The sequence below is a fragment of the Camelus ferus genome, chromosome 22 (genome assembly GCF_009834535.1).
Source record: "Camelus ferus isolate YT-003-E chromosome 22, BCGSAC_Cfer_1.0, whole genome shotgun sequence".
In the NCBI taxonomy this organism is placed as follows: Eukaryota; Metazoa; Chordata; class Mammalia; order Artiodactyla; family Camelidae; genus Camelus; species Camelus ferus.
In genome coordinates, this window is record NC_045717.1 from 27,036,289 (window position 1) to 27,050,876 (window position 14,588).

Consider the following 14,588-nt stretch of genomic DNA (forward strand, 5'->3'; position numbering starts at 1 on the left):
GCTGAGTTGCTTTGGCCTTTTCCCCTCGCAATCCAAAGACTCTTGGCCACTGCCAAGTCCATATTCAGTCCTAACCCCAGCCCCCCGCTGACCGGCATTGACCCTGTGAGGTTATTGAACCGCTCTGATATCTCGTGGCCCCATGAACTTCACCACAGCCAAGATAGTCTCAATTATAAGACCACCGACATTTTAAGCTCTTGAGATGCAATGCTTTCTTGTCGCTTAGATAATTTTATGAACGTTGACAAACTCTTCCGCGGGGCTCACGCTTCCTGCCAGACGAGCCCCCGCGGGTTCACCCTGTCACAGGTGAGCCCGGAGCCATGGAACCCGCCGCAGCTGCGCACTCGGAATGACTGAGTCTGGCATAACGAATTGCACCTGCGGAGACTCGACTTACAGGTGAGGTCACATTCTGAGCTTCCGGGTAGATGTGAGTGTTGGGGGAGGGGCGTTATTTAACCCAGAACAGTAGCCGCCTCTGATCGTGGGGGACAGGAGCCCTGCAAACCCTCAGAGCTCAGGCCCTGTTTTCACCCGGAAATTTGGTCCCTCTGGAAGGCGCTGCCTGGAAATTTGTGGCCAGGTCCAGGCAAGGCCCCATGCAGACTGAGAGGCAGATGCACGGAGCGGGAGTGGTAGGAACGAGGATATTAAAAAGATGTAAAGGAGGATTTATTTTTACAAAAACTTCTCTTGGCAAGACCGTCACTAATTTTCATCCAATTGTAGTTTCCTCACTTTTCTTGTGGAAGGGGAATGCGGCGAAACGCGGTGGGAGGGGTTCTCCCTGAAGGATGTGCCTGCGGCTGCCATCCACAACCCAGCCCAGCATGCTCAAGAGAAGCCAGAAATTCAGATTTTTGTACAAATTTCCTGATTTTTAAATGTTGGCAAACTCTTTAAAAGAGAAAACAAAATTTTCAACATTGACGGCCAAGAGAAGACTGTGTTCTGAACTCAGTCCCCTGCCACCAGTTTGAGACTTTGAGGGTGAAGAATTGTCAGACCCCTCGTTTTATCAGCCCCGAGTCCTGTTGCTGGACTTTACCTGTTACCTCGCCTTTCCTGGAAGGGAACCGGAGGCAGGTTAACTCATGGTTTGGCCCCAACCTCTCCCATCAGGACCCTAAACTCTGCCCTAGGTCCCCCCAAAATGGCCAGAATTCTAATTTGGCCCCAAGAATCTGACCCCCAAGTACACACCCTGTGTAACCCCCTTGAGTGTGTGTGTGGGAACGCCATCGGGTAAAGGCGAAATGTTTTTCCAGATGCAGTTAATGTCCCCAAATCAGTGGACTTTGAGTCAATTGAAAGAGAGATTACTCTGGGTGGGCCTGACCTAATTGGGCGAGGGCGGGGAGCAGCACACAGGCTGCGGCCAGGGCCGGGGGCGGCCAGCAGGAACACTGGGACCTTAACCCCAATGTAAGAAGACAATTCCGTCCTACAGCCGAAGGCACCTGGAAGTGAATGCCTGCACACGAGAACGCAGCCCAGCCGACGACCCCTGAGTGCGACCCTGAGCAGAGGACCCAACCGCACTGCGCTGGGCTTCTGACCCTCAGAAGCTGTTGGAAAACAAATGGGTGCTTTAAAGCCGCTGAGTGGGCTCGTTTGTTTTGCAGCTGATACCGCCAATCTGCCAAAAGGTCCTTTTCTGAAGTAATCAATGCCCAGTCCTTAAGCCACCCACTAACACATCCTAGTAGTTGAAAATTAACTTCCCGGCTATGGCCAAAGAGCCCCCCCATCCAGGCTCCCTGCTGTGCTGACACGTGTGAACCTCATCGGGAAACAGCCTGACTCCAGATGTGGGAGGGGGATCGCTAGGCCAGGCAGCACCCCCACAGGCCACCGCAGAGTCCTGAGGTCACAGCGGCTGCGGAGGGAGCACTAAGGGCTGGGACGGGGTCCCACGGGGAAGCTGGCGGGCTTGCACGGGGCGGGGGCGGTGGGGCGAGCTTGGAGCCCTGCTCCTGGACCCTGACCCCCGCCTGCGGCAGTCTTGCCGGAGTTCATCAAGTAAGAGCAGCGCCGAGGAGACAGGAGATGGGAAAGTGCTGAGAGCAAGGAAGGGCTCTGGCTTTTCAGTTAGAAACTTGGTTTATATTTCAGCCTTTCTGACGGCCTTGGGGAGAGTGCCCCCCGTCCCCGGATCCTAGCACAGCTAGCTGGGAGGAGACCAGGAAAGAACGCGCAGCTCTGTCCCCATTCCGTTCCGGAGCCGGCTCAGAAGTGCCCACCGCTGGCCAGACGGACCTGCCCTCCTCTGGGAATCTGCTAAGAATTCATCGCAACCTCTCGGAGCACCTCCTGGGACGCCAGCCCGGCAGGTGGATAGAATCCTCTCTGTGTCCTCTAAGGGCGCTGCCCAGGAGAAGAATTCGGTGAAAAGTGAGTCCTCAGAACAAGACATTTCCACCGGCCGCATCCAGCTTGCGGGCCAGGATGAATGAAGAACGTCAAGGACGCGATTTTTGGGACATCCCTCATGTCCTTAAGGCATTAAACGGTAGAGTCCCTGGATCCTTCCCAAGACCCTTCTGAGGCTTCAGGAGGGAGAACCCTTTCCTCTCTCTCTCTTTTTAATTATGGTAAATTACACACATAAAAGTGCACATCTTGGTGGCATTAAGCACAAACACATTGTCGTGTGACCCTCCCCACCATTATCTCCAGAACTTTCTCATCTTCCCAAACTGAAAACATTCAGTTTTCATGAAACAGTCCCCCTCCCCTCCCCCAGCTCCGGCCCCACCCTCTACTTCCTGTCTCCGTGGATCTGACTCCTCCAGAGACCTCCTGTGAGGGGACTCAGACAGTATTTGTCTTCCTTTGTCTGGTCAGCAGAATAACAGCTCCAAAGATGTCCCTGTCCTGCACCTGGGAACTGAGGACGTGTCATCTCGCACAGCAGAGGGGACTCTGCAGGTGGGGTTAAGTTCCCCGGGATGGGGGTGACCCTGGATCCTGAGGGACCCCGTGCCATCACAGGGTCCTCATCAGAAGGAGACGGGAGATGCTGCGCTGCTGGCGGTGAGGATGGAGGGAGGGGCCGCGAGCCAGGGATGCGGCGCCTCTAGAAGCTGGAAGAGGCAGGAGCCGATTCTCCCTGGAGCCTCCGGAGGGACCAGCCCCGCCCAGGCCTGGGTTTAGCCCTGTGAGACCCGAGTCGGACTCCGGACCTCCAGGACCGTCAGAGAGCAAATCTGCCTGCACCTGCTTGTGGTGACTTGTTCCATCCGCCCCAGGAGATGCACATCCTCAGAGCAGTGCGACCAGGGGACAGGCCCATCGGCACCAGGGAGAGGACGTGGTAGGAGATTGTGGAGGACCTGGTGAGACTCTGACAGGTTGTATTTGGGGCTTCAAAATTGCCTTCCTGAAGGGCGGGTGGGGAAGAACTGCCCGAACCCCAGAGAAGAGGCTGATCTTGGCCACCGAGGGGCATGCTGCAAGCTCTCCCCGGACACAGACCCTGCCTCCTTCCCAGACTGGGGTCTCCCTGACAGCAGATGCCCCTCCCTCAGACTGGGGTCCCCCGGACAGAGACTCCGCCCCCTCCCTGAGGCTCTCTCTCTTCTGTCTGTTGCAGCCCCCCCTCGACCTCACCTACCCCCTTGCCCTGGGTGCCCTGGGGCTCGCAGAGCCCTGCCCCACCTCACCTATTGCAAGCCAAGCTGCCTCCTGAGCCCAGTGCGGACTGTTTTCAAGCTGGAGCTCTTAAAATAGCTGTAAGTGGTTTTCCCCAGGGGGGCTGCAGAGGAAGGCACAGGAAGGAGGCTGCGGGGCCAGGGGCAGCAGGAGGGGATGGGCCCTGCCAGGGTGGGTTGTCACCAGCTGCTTGAGGACATCGGGGCAGTGGTGTGGGGCTGCTGTCGGGGTCAACCTGAGGTCCAGGTTGCCCAGGGGCTGGTCCCAACCCCATCCTTGCGTGTGGCAGGGAAACCAAGGCAGGGTGGTGGGAGGACCCCCACGGCCACACCGCGGGTGACAGCAGGGCCGGGTTTAGGTCCAACACCACAGCCTTGCCCAGAACCATCTTGTCTGCCAGGCAGGGCCAACTAACGACCCCTCCAACCTCCCCTGAAGCCGGGCGGGACACAGACTCAGCCACAGGGAGAAGAACGGGCCTGGTGTTACCGAAGACATTCACTCGCTCGCTGGACAAGTGCGGATTGAGCACCTTCTGCAGGCCACACGCTGGGAGGTGACTGGGACAGCCTGTGGTGGGGCGGGGACAGGACACAGCCGCCTGGAAGCAGTGAGCGTCACCAAGAGAAATGACACAGACGGAGGGGAGGCTCAGCACAGCCACCCACTCCAGGTGGGGTCCAGGGGCCAGAAACTTGCTTTATTTCAAGGTGGAGCGGAAGGACCTGCCTCAGCCCCCAAATCCAGCCCTTTCCTCAGCCAGGGAGGGAGGGGTCTTCCCCACAGGATCCTGTAATGTCAGAGCCATGCTGTGCCTCGGAGGGGGCTTGAAAGCAGCACAGAGACCCTCAGGTGGGGCGCTCAGGCCTCTGCCCTCAGACTAGAGGCTCCCCAGGGGAGGGGCTGAGCATCTCCCCTCTCAGACTAGCAGAAACTATTACATCTGGACGTGAGGTGGCTGGTCTCCTTCCTTCTTGGCCCCAGAAGCATTTGGCAAAATCGTAGAAGCAGAGTGTCATCCCCAACTCGAGACCCAGAAAGCACAACAATTTCTCCAGGAAAAGAAAAATGGAAAAGAGAACTCCCCAGCCCCAAGTGTATCTGCCCTCGGGGCTGTGGGCAGGGGATCTGTGGGTTTGAACAGGAACCCGTGTCCCAAGGCCGGGTGCTGGCCGCTCCCACAAGGCAGGCAGGGCGGGCGCGGGTCCGGCCCCAGGCTCAGCCCTCGTCTTCACTGGTGTAGACGCGGGCTTCCCAGCGCTCAGCCATGGCGTTCTTGTGGCGGGTCACCCGCGTGGCTTCCAGGACCTGCCAGAGGAGGCACGGGGTCCCCATCAGGTCCTAACCTCCCAAGACATCTCCCCCAACAGCTGACTCACAGGAGAGGCCTAGAACAGGGTAAAGCAGGACCATCCCCTCCTCTTGTCAGACCCTCTGCTCCTCGTAATAGCGCCCAGGACTGTGCTCACTCCTGCCCAGCTCCACAGCAGGGGACATGCCCGAGTCAAAGAGGGCCACGCCGGATCCCACAAATCCACGGAGGTGCCTGGCCTCCTACACTCCCAGGAGAGCCCGTCTCTCAAAGGAAATGCCCTTGTCCTGTGCCACGTCTGCCCCCAAACCATCTGGTAAACAGGCAGCCCATGGTCTGCCTTTCATCAAAAGTGGATCACAGCAAAATGCACCGCAGGCAGACACTACATCGAGAAGCCATCCAGGGAAGCCCCCCGACCCCCACCATCCAGAAGAAAAGCTTCTGGTGGCCCCAGTGCACCTGAGCAGGGAGCACAGATGCGGGAGGGAACCGCTCCAGCCATACAGCCCTCCTCGCTCCTGGGCAGAGGGGTCCTTGCCCCTGGGAGCACACTCACCTCCGAGTTAATGTGGTCCAAGGGGCTGATGCCAGCATACTGCAGGGAGGAACAGACGTCATCCCCTGGGGTCTTCCACCCTGTCCCACCCCAGAGCCCACTCAGTCACTACTTAGGGCAGAAGGGAAGCGATCCCCGGCCACAGTGGTCCCCCCAGTGCCACTTGGTCACCCCAAACTCAGAGCCATCCACCAGGCTGTTCCCTCACACTAGTCCCCTTGGGGATGCCTTGGGCCATCATTTGCAACTGTTTTCTCTTTGTAAACTTCCTTGTAATAAAGACAATTGACATTTATGGAGCTCTTGCTGCCACCAGGCCCTCGAAGGTTTGAAGGAGTCTGTTCTCATTACCATGCTCATTTTGCAGAGGAGGAGACTGAGGATCAGAGAGGGGCCCAACATCATACAGCCAGCCAGTGGCAGGGCTGGGACTTGAACCCAGGTCCCTGGGCTCCACTCTGCCCCAAACTACCAGGCCAGGCTGTGACCGCCAGGTGGGCGAGCCTGGGGGCAGTGTTTTTCTCCCTGGTGCCAACAATACCCACCCAGGGAGGAGGCAGCCTCGTGGCTGCAAATGTGGGGTTCAGAGCCAGGCCTGGGCTCAAGTCCTGGCTTGGGGACCTGGCCATGTGACCCTGCGCGTGCGTGACTTTGGCTTTCTCTAAAAAAACAGGGGACGAAACATCTCTCCAGGGTGTTAAAGCCACAGCACGTGCAGACCCCTGAGCACGTCCCACGTGAGGTGCAGGTAATAATCAAAAATAACAAGGAGAGGAGAGTGTAGCTCAGTGGTGGAGCGCGTGCTCAGCATGCACGATGTCCTGGGTTCAGTCCCCGGTGCCTCCAATAAACAAACAAACACACAATAAATAAACCTAATTACCTTCCCTGCCCCCCCAAATGATGTTGGTAATAAACACATTGAAATAATGAGGATGATTTGATAGATTGCTCTGACTCCTCCTCCAAGCAGAGCTCACCTCAGCCTTCGGCTCACCGTGGGGACCCTGCGTATGTACATGGTCCAGATGGGAAGGGATGCCCCGTTTACCCCTTCTGCTCCTCACGTGTGGGGGACACGGAGGCGCAGTCACTTGGGGGTGGGCCATGAAGAAGGCAGGACTCAAACCCAGCTCACACTGGAGCCTCCCTTGCCCTAATGAGGGGTGTCCGATCTTGGCCAGGCATGCAGGGGGACGGCAGGGCTTGAGACTCACCCACTGCTCCCTCTTCTTTCTCTGTGGAGGGGCAGCCTCAGCCGGGGCCTCTACCACTGTCCACGCCAGGCCCGAGTGCAGGTGAATTGGGGTGAAGAAGTGTGACTCAGACACTGCGCAGCTGCCCTTGATGCCTGGGGGTGAGGGGAAGGAAGGAACATCGGGGGCGGCCCCAGAGCCAGACTCCAGCCGGAGAGGCATAGAGTCTCTGGCGGAGGAGAGGCTGGGCCAGTTAACGAGATGGGTAAGTGGACAGACAGACAGACAGACGGAGCAGACAGCTGGTTGGGAAAACTAACAGCTTGGACAGATAGATGGGCTGATCATACAAGGAGAAAAACATTGAAAGTGGCATGGGGGGTATTTCGTCTTGACGAAAATTGACCAAGAGGATAGAACACGTGTAAACCTTTATGCGCCTAATAACAAAGTGTCAAAACCCATAAAACGAAAAACCCCAAGGCAAGTCAACTACTTTCTCCAAAATCTACTGCTGAAGCAGACAGACAGGCAGACAGACCAGCCAACTGGGGTAGGGGACAACTGCCCCCCCGCGAATGTCCCCCCAGCCAAAGCCTCTCCTGACATCCCCCCACCCCTCCACTTCCGCATCTGAGGCCCCGAGCAAACCCGCCACGCCTGGGATCCCTCCTTACCAGATGCCTGGGAGGAGTTCCTGGAGTCTTGGTCGTAGCACTCATCCGGCAGGGGTGGGGAGAAGACCTCCGGGAACAGAGCACTCCGCCGCTCTTCAGCCACCTCCCGCTCCCGCTGCAGGACACTCTCCACCTCCCTCTCCAGCAGCTCAGATGACTGGGACCTCTGCAGCTTCAGTGCCGGGGCCCCGGCCACCTCCCAGCCCCAAACTCGGGGGGCCTCAGCTTTCTCAGGCACACCCGGGACCGCAAACCTCAGGGGGCGCAGGAGGAAGTACTCATGGCGCACAAGCCCTCTGGGGTGCAGGGGGCCCCTGGGGGGCACCTGCCTTGTGCCCGAGGGTTCTCCAGAGGATTCCGAGAGAAGGCTCTGCGCCACTGCGGCCTGTGGAGCGCTCCCGGCCCTGGCCTTATCTGCAGGGAGGCTGCTGGGCTTGAGATTCGCACGGAAGGCTGGGAACTCTACTGGGGGCGTTCTGGGGCTCAGGTACGGCTGGTAGGCATCAAGTGGGATGCGGTTCACCTTCCTCACCTCGGGAGCAGGGCTGGCCGCCCTGGCGTCGGGGGCTGGGCCCAGGATGGAGTCTGAGCTGTGGGCTCTCCTGAGTCCAGGTGGCGGGCCCTCAGAGAAGCAGTCAGGCGTGGCCGACCGGCCCACCTGCAGGCCCTCCCGCCGGTGGTCCTCCTCGCGCTGCGTCTCCTGCGCAAGGTCCCGCTGCACGTAGAGAGACGGGCGCCCCCTGCCCCGCTGTGGGGCTGCAGCCAGGCTCACCCTGGTCAGCAGCGGCCTGGCGGGGATCTCCACCAGCTCCTGCTGGCTGAACACCCGCTGCAGCCCCCGCCGCTCTCGGAGGTCTGCCTCCCGCTCCTGTGCCAGCCGGATCTCCCGCTCAATGGGCGTCTCCTTGGGGGGCTCTGGTGACTCTGCGCGGGACTGGGAAGCAGGGTCGTCCATGGCTGGGACACCAGACCTGGCAGACGAACCAGGGACCCTCTTCTCCTCCACGACCACCTCCTTCACCTGGGACTTGACTGGGGTGACACACCCATTGGGCAGGGGTGGCCCGTTCAGGGACTTGGAGGCCTGGCTGGGCCCGGATGGGCGGTTCCGAGGGGCCCCCGCATTCGCATAGGCTGGCCTGGCAGGGGGGTTTGCCTGCTCCAGGCTCAGAAACTGCTGCCTCGCTGCCAGGAAGTCGATCTGCTCTCTGTCGATCATGTTCTCCTCTGGGGGCGTGGCCTGCAGTCGGCCGGGGGTCCTGGGTTCCCCGTGGTCAGGGGTGCCATGGAGTGTGGCCACCATGCCACTCTTTCTGACCGCCTGGCCCTGGATGACCACCCGGCGCTCTCGCTCCAGGTCCTGTGGCCGCCTGGGCTGGGTGCCCCTGGTCTCCAGGTGGTAGGCCTTCACCTCCTCATCCTCATCGTCCTCCGGGCAGGGTGGCCATGGGGACAGCTGGCCAGGGAAGGCATGCAGGCTGCGAGACGTCCCTGTCTGCACCATTTCCAGCCGGGCCTCATGGTCAGTGGGCCATGCCTGTGGCTCATCCTGGCCCCAGCCACTGGCCATGGACCCCACGCCCACCAGCTCAATAGTGTAGCTGGTGTCCCCATCGAGGGCCACACTGGTCACACGGGATGAGCGGGGGATGCTGAGGATGGGGTATCTGGTCACTCGGTCCATGTTCTGGGGGTCTCTGCCCACAACCGGCTCCCAGGATGGAGACAATCTGCGCTCACTGAGGGCAAAGAAGGGCGTGATGGTCACCAGCTCAGAGCACTTGGGGAGAGGCACAGTTCCCGGTCCCTTAAAGGGCAGAGTCCTGTCCCAGTGGCCTCTACTGTTGGTTCAGGGATGAGTAAGTGACCCAGCCCTGCCAATCAGGGCGTTCCGCCCTCTGGCCTCTGTAATTGCTTCAGGGATGGACATGTGACCCAACCTGGCCAATGACATAAAACCCTGGGACTTTGCAGTTAATGTGGAGAATTGGATCCTCTTCCTGCTGGGCTTGTTAGGCTGGTGAGATGAGACCGAGAACCACTGGGGGGGGGGGGGGCGTATGTGTCCGCTATGGACAGAGCTTGCTCAGGAGCATCCATAACCCCAACACAGGATCCTGAAAACATTATTTGAGCTCCTAGATCCAGACACACCTGAATCCCTGTGCACCACTGTGCTGACCCAACACCTTGTTCCCTGTGTGTTTAACGTTTTCCCACCTCATCCCCTGGACACTGCACACCCTTTCGCAGTCAGCCTCTTCTGCCCCTCTCCTTCCACTCCTCCTTTCTCCCACCCAGCTAGCCATGTCTAGACCCAGCGCCACACCAGGGCAGCCTCCCTCCCAGGGCATGTACACCCTGAGGTTCCTTATGTGGTTTTTGTCATGTAACATTTGCAGATGGCCCCAGTGGGACCACTCCTTGCTGGGTGATGTCAAGTGGGGAAGTTGGGGCCCAGAGAGAGGTAATGACTGGCAAAGACCTCCACAACCTGGTTCTCTCCCTTGCACCAGCCCAGTGGGACACCTTGTCCCATCCCAGACAAGCCCCTGTCTTAGTGCCATAAAGCCAGGATGAGCTAAGGAATGCCTTGGACCTTGTCTCGCTGGGCCAAGGGACATCTTGGCCCAATCCCCCTCCCAACCATCTGGGTTCCCACTGAGCACAGCTCAAGGAACCTTTGTGAAGGTCATACACCTGCTCTCATGCCTCCCTGATTCCTGGCGTCTCCGGGATGCAGTTCTCAAACTCTGCCCAGGGCTCTCAAGGCTACCATCTGGCCTCAGCCCAAACCCTCAAACTCTGCAGGCACCAGACCTCAAACCCAAACTTCTCCCTCTTCCTTCTGCCTGGAGGACCCTCATTTCTGCCCCTGCACGGTCTTGTTAGCTACAGCCCATAAGACAGCTCCTCCAGGGAGCCTCCAGATTGCCCTGCCCTTAGAGCCTGTTGCCTGGCCCTCTCCTGTGTACCCAGCCTAGCACAGTATTAGGCATTGCCTTTTTACAGCCAAGGAAAGGAAGGCGGACCACCCTCAACTCCTCAAGCAGCCCTTGGACCCCGGTACCACCAGAGCTGTTGGACACATCGCTGCCTTTTTACACCAACTTGCTTGTAAAAGCTGAATGTAGTTTTGTAAAGGAAAATGCAGACCCTCCCTCACCTGGAGAAGTGGCATCAAGCAACATAAAATCAATCGTGGGGAACAACGTTACAATCCTCACACTAGTGCCTCATGGTCTTTCCAGCGCATCAAATATTGAAACCGTCATTAGGAAAATGATTTTAAAGACAAGCAGGCTTGAGCGATTAGTCCCAGCCGAGTGGGCTGAGCCTCTGTCCACTGACCCCCCAGTCCCCTGTGGAGACTTTTTCCTTGAAAGTCACTGGGGGTGCATGTGTCTTTGAAAGGAGAATACGGTCATTTAAGATCTGTCTTCTCGCACCTGAAGCCATCAGCCAGGACCCTCTCTCCCTCCCAGGGGCCCCTGGTGAGAATCTCCTCCTGCAGCCCAGGGTCTGGTACACAGCAGGCACTCCATAAAGGCGGGCTGAGCAAGGCGTGGTCTCAGGGCCCAGGGCCTGGGTTCATTCCAGCCACAGATCTGGCTGCCCCTCCCATCAGGCTCCGAGCTCTGACACTGAGGACTGGGCAGGTCTGCCTCCCACTCTGTCCCCATGCCCTGGGGCTCCCCAAGGAGGGCAGGCGTGGCAGGAATGCGTGTTTGCCTAATAAGTGGCCGGAAGCTCGTGCAGCAGGATTTATAAGACACATGGGACATTAACTCCAGGAAAAAAACCTCACTCCCAGAGGGTGTCAAGTCTCCTTGTGGGTGGGGCAGCTCATTCCTCCCGGGTGATTCACTGAGGCCAGCAGGGTGGGGTTGAAGTCCTCAGGGATGCACTCCTCTGTGTCCCTGAGCGAGTCTCAGCTCCCCTCTGGCCTCAGTGTCCACATCTGGACGGGAGGTAGAGTCCAGAGCACGTGGCCACCACCCCAAAAGGCTGCCATCTAGATTTGGTGCTCTGTGCCTTGTATACAGCAAGCACTAGATAAACGCTTTCACAGTGGTGGCTCGTATTATTATTTAAACCCTGGATCCACACTGATCTCAGAGTGACCCTGGGGCAGGCATTCTCTTTTGCAAAGCCTCAGTCTCCCCATCTGTAAAATGAGACACTGCTGCCCTCACCACAGGGCTGGGGAGAGGGGCGGGTAACAAGGAGCCCAAGACGCAGAGCACAGAGGCACCCCACGGGGAGATGCCTTCTTGGAGGCCCAGGACGCTCTGTGCAAATGAGTGGTAATAGTGGTCACAGGGCCTCCAGCACTCTCCCGTGGCTCCTCGTAATTGGGCACCTCGCACCAGCACCCTGTTTGCTTCTCTTAAGAGCCTGTGACAAGGGAGCCTTTCTTGTCCCCAGTTTACAGCAGAGGAAACTGAGGCACAGAGAGAGGTCACATAGTGAGTGACAAGACAACAGTTTCTGAAGCCTGAGCCCTCACTCCTGGTCAGTCACCTCCTCTTCCAGGAAGCCCCCTGGATTGCTCCTCCCCAGCCCACTGTGCACTGTGTTGATACCAAACTGAAACTGGGTTTATGGCCTTGGGTGCTACACACCTACTTCCTCATCCCTGCAACTGACCTCCTGCCCTCGGGGCAAAAGCCTATTACAGGGGCCTGGGGCTCAGACAGGGCTGGTTACACAGCAGGGAGGGGCTCCTGGGGGGTCTCCTTCCATCACTTGGGGCTATCATTCCCGGGACCCTGACCGGGCAGAGCCCCCAACCCCTGACACACCTGAGCACTGGACTGAGTCTCTGCCCTCCTGAGGCTGGACGCCCCCTCCTGTGAGCCCCAGCCAGACCCTGATGGTGGCGGGGCGGAAGGGTTATATGCCGCTCAAGGGTCCCCCAAGCAAGGATCTGGCTGGTGCTGGAAAGATTTCTCCCCAGAACCCTTTAGAATTCCCGAAACCAATGTGAGGCCTCTGTGCCTCTGGCCCTGGGGGGGCACCAATCAGGCCCCTTCCTTACAGGGTCTGGGCTCAGGGTTCTTGGATTTGGGGACCTGATATCTGGGGTGGAAACTGGGGCCCTGGCAAGGTTCAGGGTTGGGAACAGAGTGGGAAGGACACAGCCCTGGGCACAGAGCCAGCCTGGGGATGCAGAGCAAGAGGGGGCCTCCACCAGCCCCTGGGCTCCCCCTGTGCCCAGAGAGGGGTGGGGTGGGGACTGAGGCTCCCTCCCCGTACCCTGAAGGCCCCACAGGTGAGCAGATGGTGCCACAAGCACACCACCCCCTGCCCAAAGCCAACCCCACCCCTCTGCAGGACCCCTGCCCTTCCAACCTTTGAGTCCAGCCTGCCCGCAGGCCCCCCAGCCTTACCCACCGGCTCTCAGCCCGCAGCAGCCTCCAAGCTTGGCTCTGGCTCCGTGGCTGGCACAGGGGCCTCCTGGCCCCGCCCAGCCCCAGGTTGCCAGGGGACAGGGCCCTGTACCGGGAAGCAGGTGCACCCCCTCCTTGGGGCCCCACCCAGGCTCGAGAAACAAAGTCCAGAGGAGGAGAAAGGTGACACCAGTAGAGCGGAGGGCGGACACCACGCCCACTGGGCACTGCCCCTCAGTCCCCAGGCCCCCAGCCCACACAGCTGGAGCTGCAACCCCCACTGAAACCCTCCAGCTGCCGTCTGGCCCTCCAGCTACCTCTCAGCACTGCTCAGAGAGGGGCTGTCCGTTGCCCAGGGTCACACACAGCAGGTCCACGATCCAGAGGCTGTTTCTCAGAGGGGGTTTAAGTACCAAACCACCACCTGGCGCAGCCCACCCTTTGGGGCCACTTCCCCAGAGAGCCCCTTTTTGGGACAAGCCTGGCTTCCTAGCCTCTGAGGGGTTCAGCTGGTCCCAGGTTCAAGTCTCACTTAACCGCTCTGAGCCTCTGTTTCCTCCTCAGTGAAATGGGGACGTCAGCCCACTTCCACATACAGGATCAGATGAGGACACCAAAATCTGGGATGGGTGAGGCTGAGGCCCCAATGGCAGATGGAGGCACTGAGGCTCAAGATGCTAGGTCAGTCCTCCCAGGCACTCAGCTGTCCTGTCTGAGTCTCGGTCACAGCGCAGAGGACCTGCCGGACCCCTGGGAGCCCAATGTCTCTGGGGGAGTTGGGCCACTAGGCATAGCAGTCAGTCTATGGGGAAGGGGATATAGTCTGTCCCTCTGGCTGGGGCTCTGTCCCAACCTGCCCCTTGGCTGACTCTGAGGCCACTGCGAACCTCAGTCTCTTCTTCCATCAAATGGGCCCCCAGCTCCCAATCTGGCAGGGCTGCCCAAGGTGGGGTGATTTTAGGACAGGTTTGGAGAAAGGGCCTAATCCAGAATTCCAACTTGTGTATGGTATGTGCCGAGTCTGTGAAAACCTGGGGCACACTGCTGCACTTTCCATCCCAGCACCCCCAAGGCCCCCATATCCTTGTTTTGCAGATAAGGAAACTGAGGGACAGAAATCTCCAAGTCTCACCAAAGGACAGAGTGTCAGCAGCGGGGTTGGTATTTGGACCTGCACCCCACTCACCACCTTCCTGCACATATGGAGATCGGGGAGACCCCAAAGGGCAGAGACTGGGTCACCCAGCATGCTGGGGGCCCTGTGGAGGTGAGGATTCAATCTCCTGCTCCCAGACTGGGGTGGCTTCCCCCCCAGGGTTCATACAGCCCACCATACAAATGGGCAAACTGAGATTCAGAGGGCAGCGACTCCTCCCAGATCACACAGTGAGACAGACACAGCCCCCAGAAATGCTTCCTCCCCATGTCCCCACCTGTTTCCCAGGGACTAGTTTCTCTGCAGAGCTTGAGGGTGTATGTGGGGCCTCTTCCGTTCCCCCCAGGGGAATGTGAGCTCAGCAAGGGGCAGCCCCAGCCACAGGATGGGGTGGGCCAGGTGCAGGACCCAAGGGCTCCACGAGAAACAGAAAGGAAGTCCTGCCACAGGCAGCTGCCCCCATACCTCCAGGCCTTACCTGCCCAGGTGCTGCTTGGATGCGCACAGGTGCAGGTGGGGACTCCGCCAACACCCCACACACCGCCCTGGGGTGAGCCTTAGGGATGTACAGGCTGCAGAAGAGAAACCAGCTCCCCTGGGTTCCGTGAGCCTCCTTTTAAGGCTAGACCGCCCTG

At 59.1% G+C, this 14,588-nt stretch overlaps 1 protein-coding gene and 1 long non-coding RNA gene across 7 annotated transcripts; one reads left to right on the forward strand and one right to left on the reverse strand.

Moving 5' to 3' along the window:
• Positions 1-3,018: 3,018 nt before the first annotated feature.
• LOC116659086 lies at positions 3,019-4,337 on the forward strand. Its single transcript, XR_004314395.1, has 3 exons — positions 3,019-3,344; positions 3,602-3,740; positions 4,061-4,337. It is a non-coding gene; the product is annotated as an uncharacterized LOC116659086 (long non-coding RNA).
• A 1-nt stretch (position 4,338) lies between these two features.
• On the reverse strand, positions 4,339-14,553 carry MISP (mitotic spindle positioning). 6 transcript variants are annotated; one of them, XM_014557470.2, is made up of 5 exons: positions 14,432-14,553; positions 7,405-9,143; positions 6,749-6,882; positions 5,532-5,570; positions 4,339-4,968 (listed from the first exon to the last, which is right to left on the reverse strand). In XM_014557470.2, exons 2-5 carry the CDS (start codon positions 9,086-9,088, stop codon positions 4,879-4,881), a joined length of 1,947 nt encoding a protein of 648 aa, XP_014412956.2. In that variant the 5' UTR covers positions 9,089-9,143; positions 14,432-14,553; the 3' UTR covers positions 4,339-4,878. The 6 variants fall into 6 exon arrangements, with proteins under 6 accessions (XP_014412956.2, XP_032322086.1, XP_032322087.1 ...); XM_032466195.1 differs by having other exon boundaries at positions 5,532-5,611; XM_032466196.1 differs by lacking the exon at positions 5,532-5,570.
• Positions 14,554-14,588: the final 35 nt, after the last annotated feature.

Coding starts and splice junctions, on each gene's coding strand:
- MISP (XM_032466192.1), bottom strand. CDS start 9,088: ATGGACCGAGTGACCAGATACCCCATCCTCAGCATCCCCCGCTCATCC. Junction 6,883..7,404: donor GAACTCCTCCCAGGCATCTG/GTAAGGAGGGAT, acceptor CCTCACCCCCAG/GCATCAAGGGCAGCTGCGCA. Junction 6,373..6,748: donor GAAAGAAGAGGGAGCAGTGG/GTGAGTCTCAAG, acceptor TGTTTATTGGAG/GCACCGGGGACTGAACCCAG.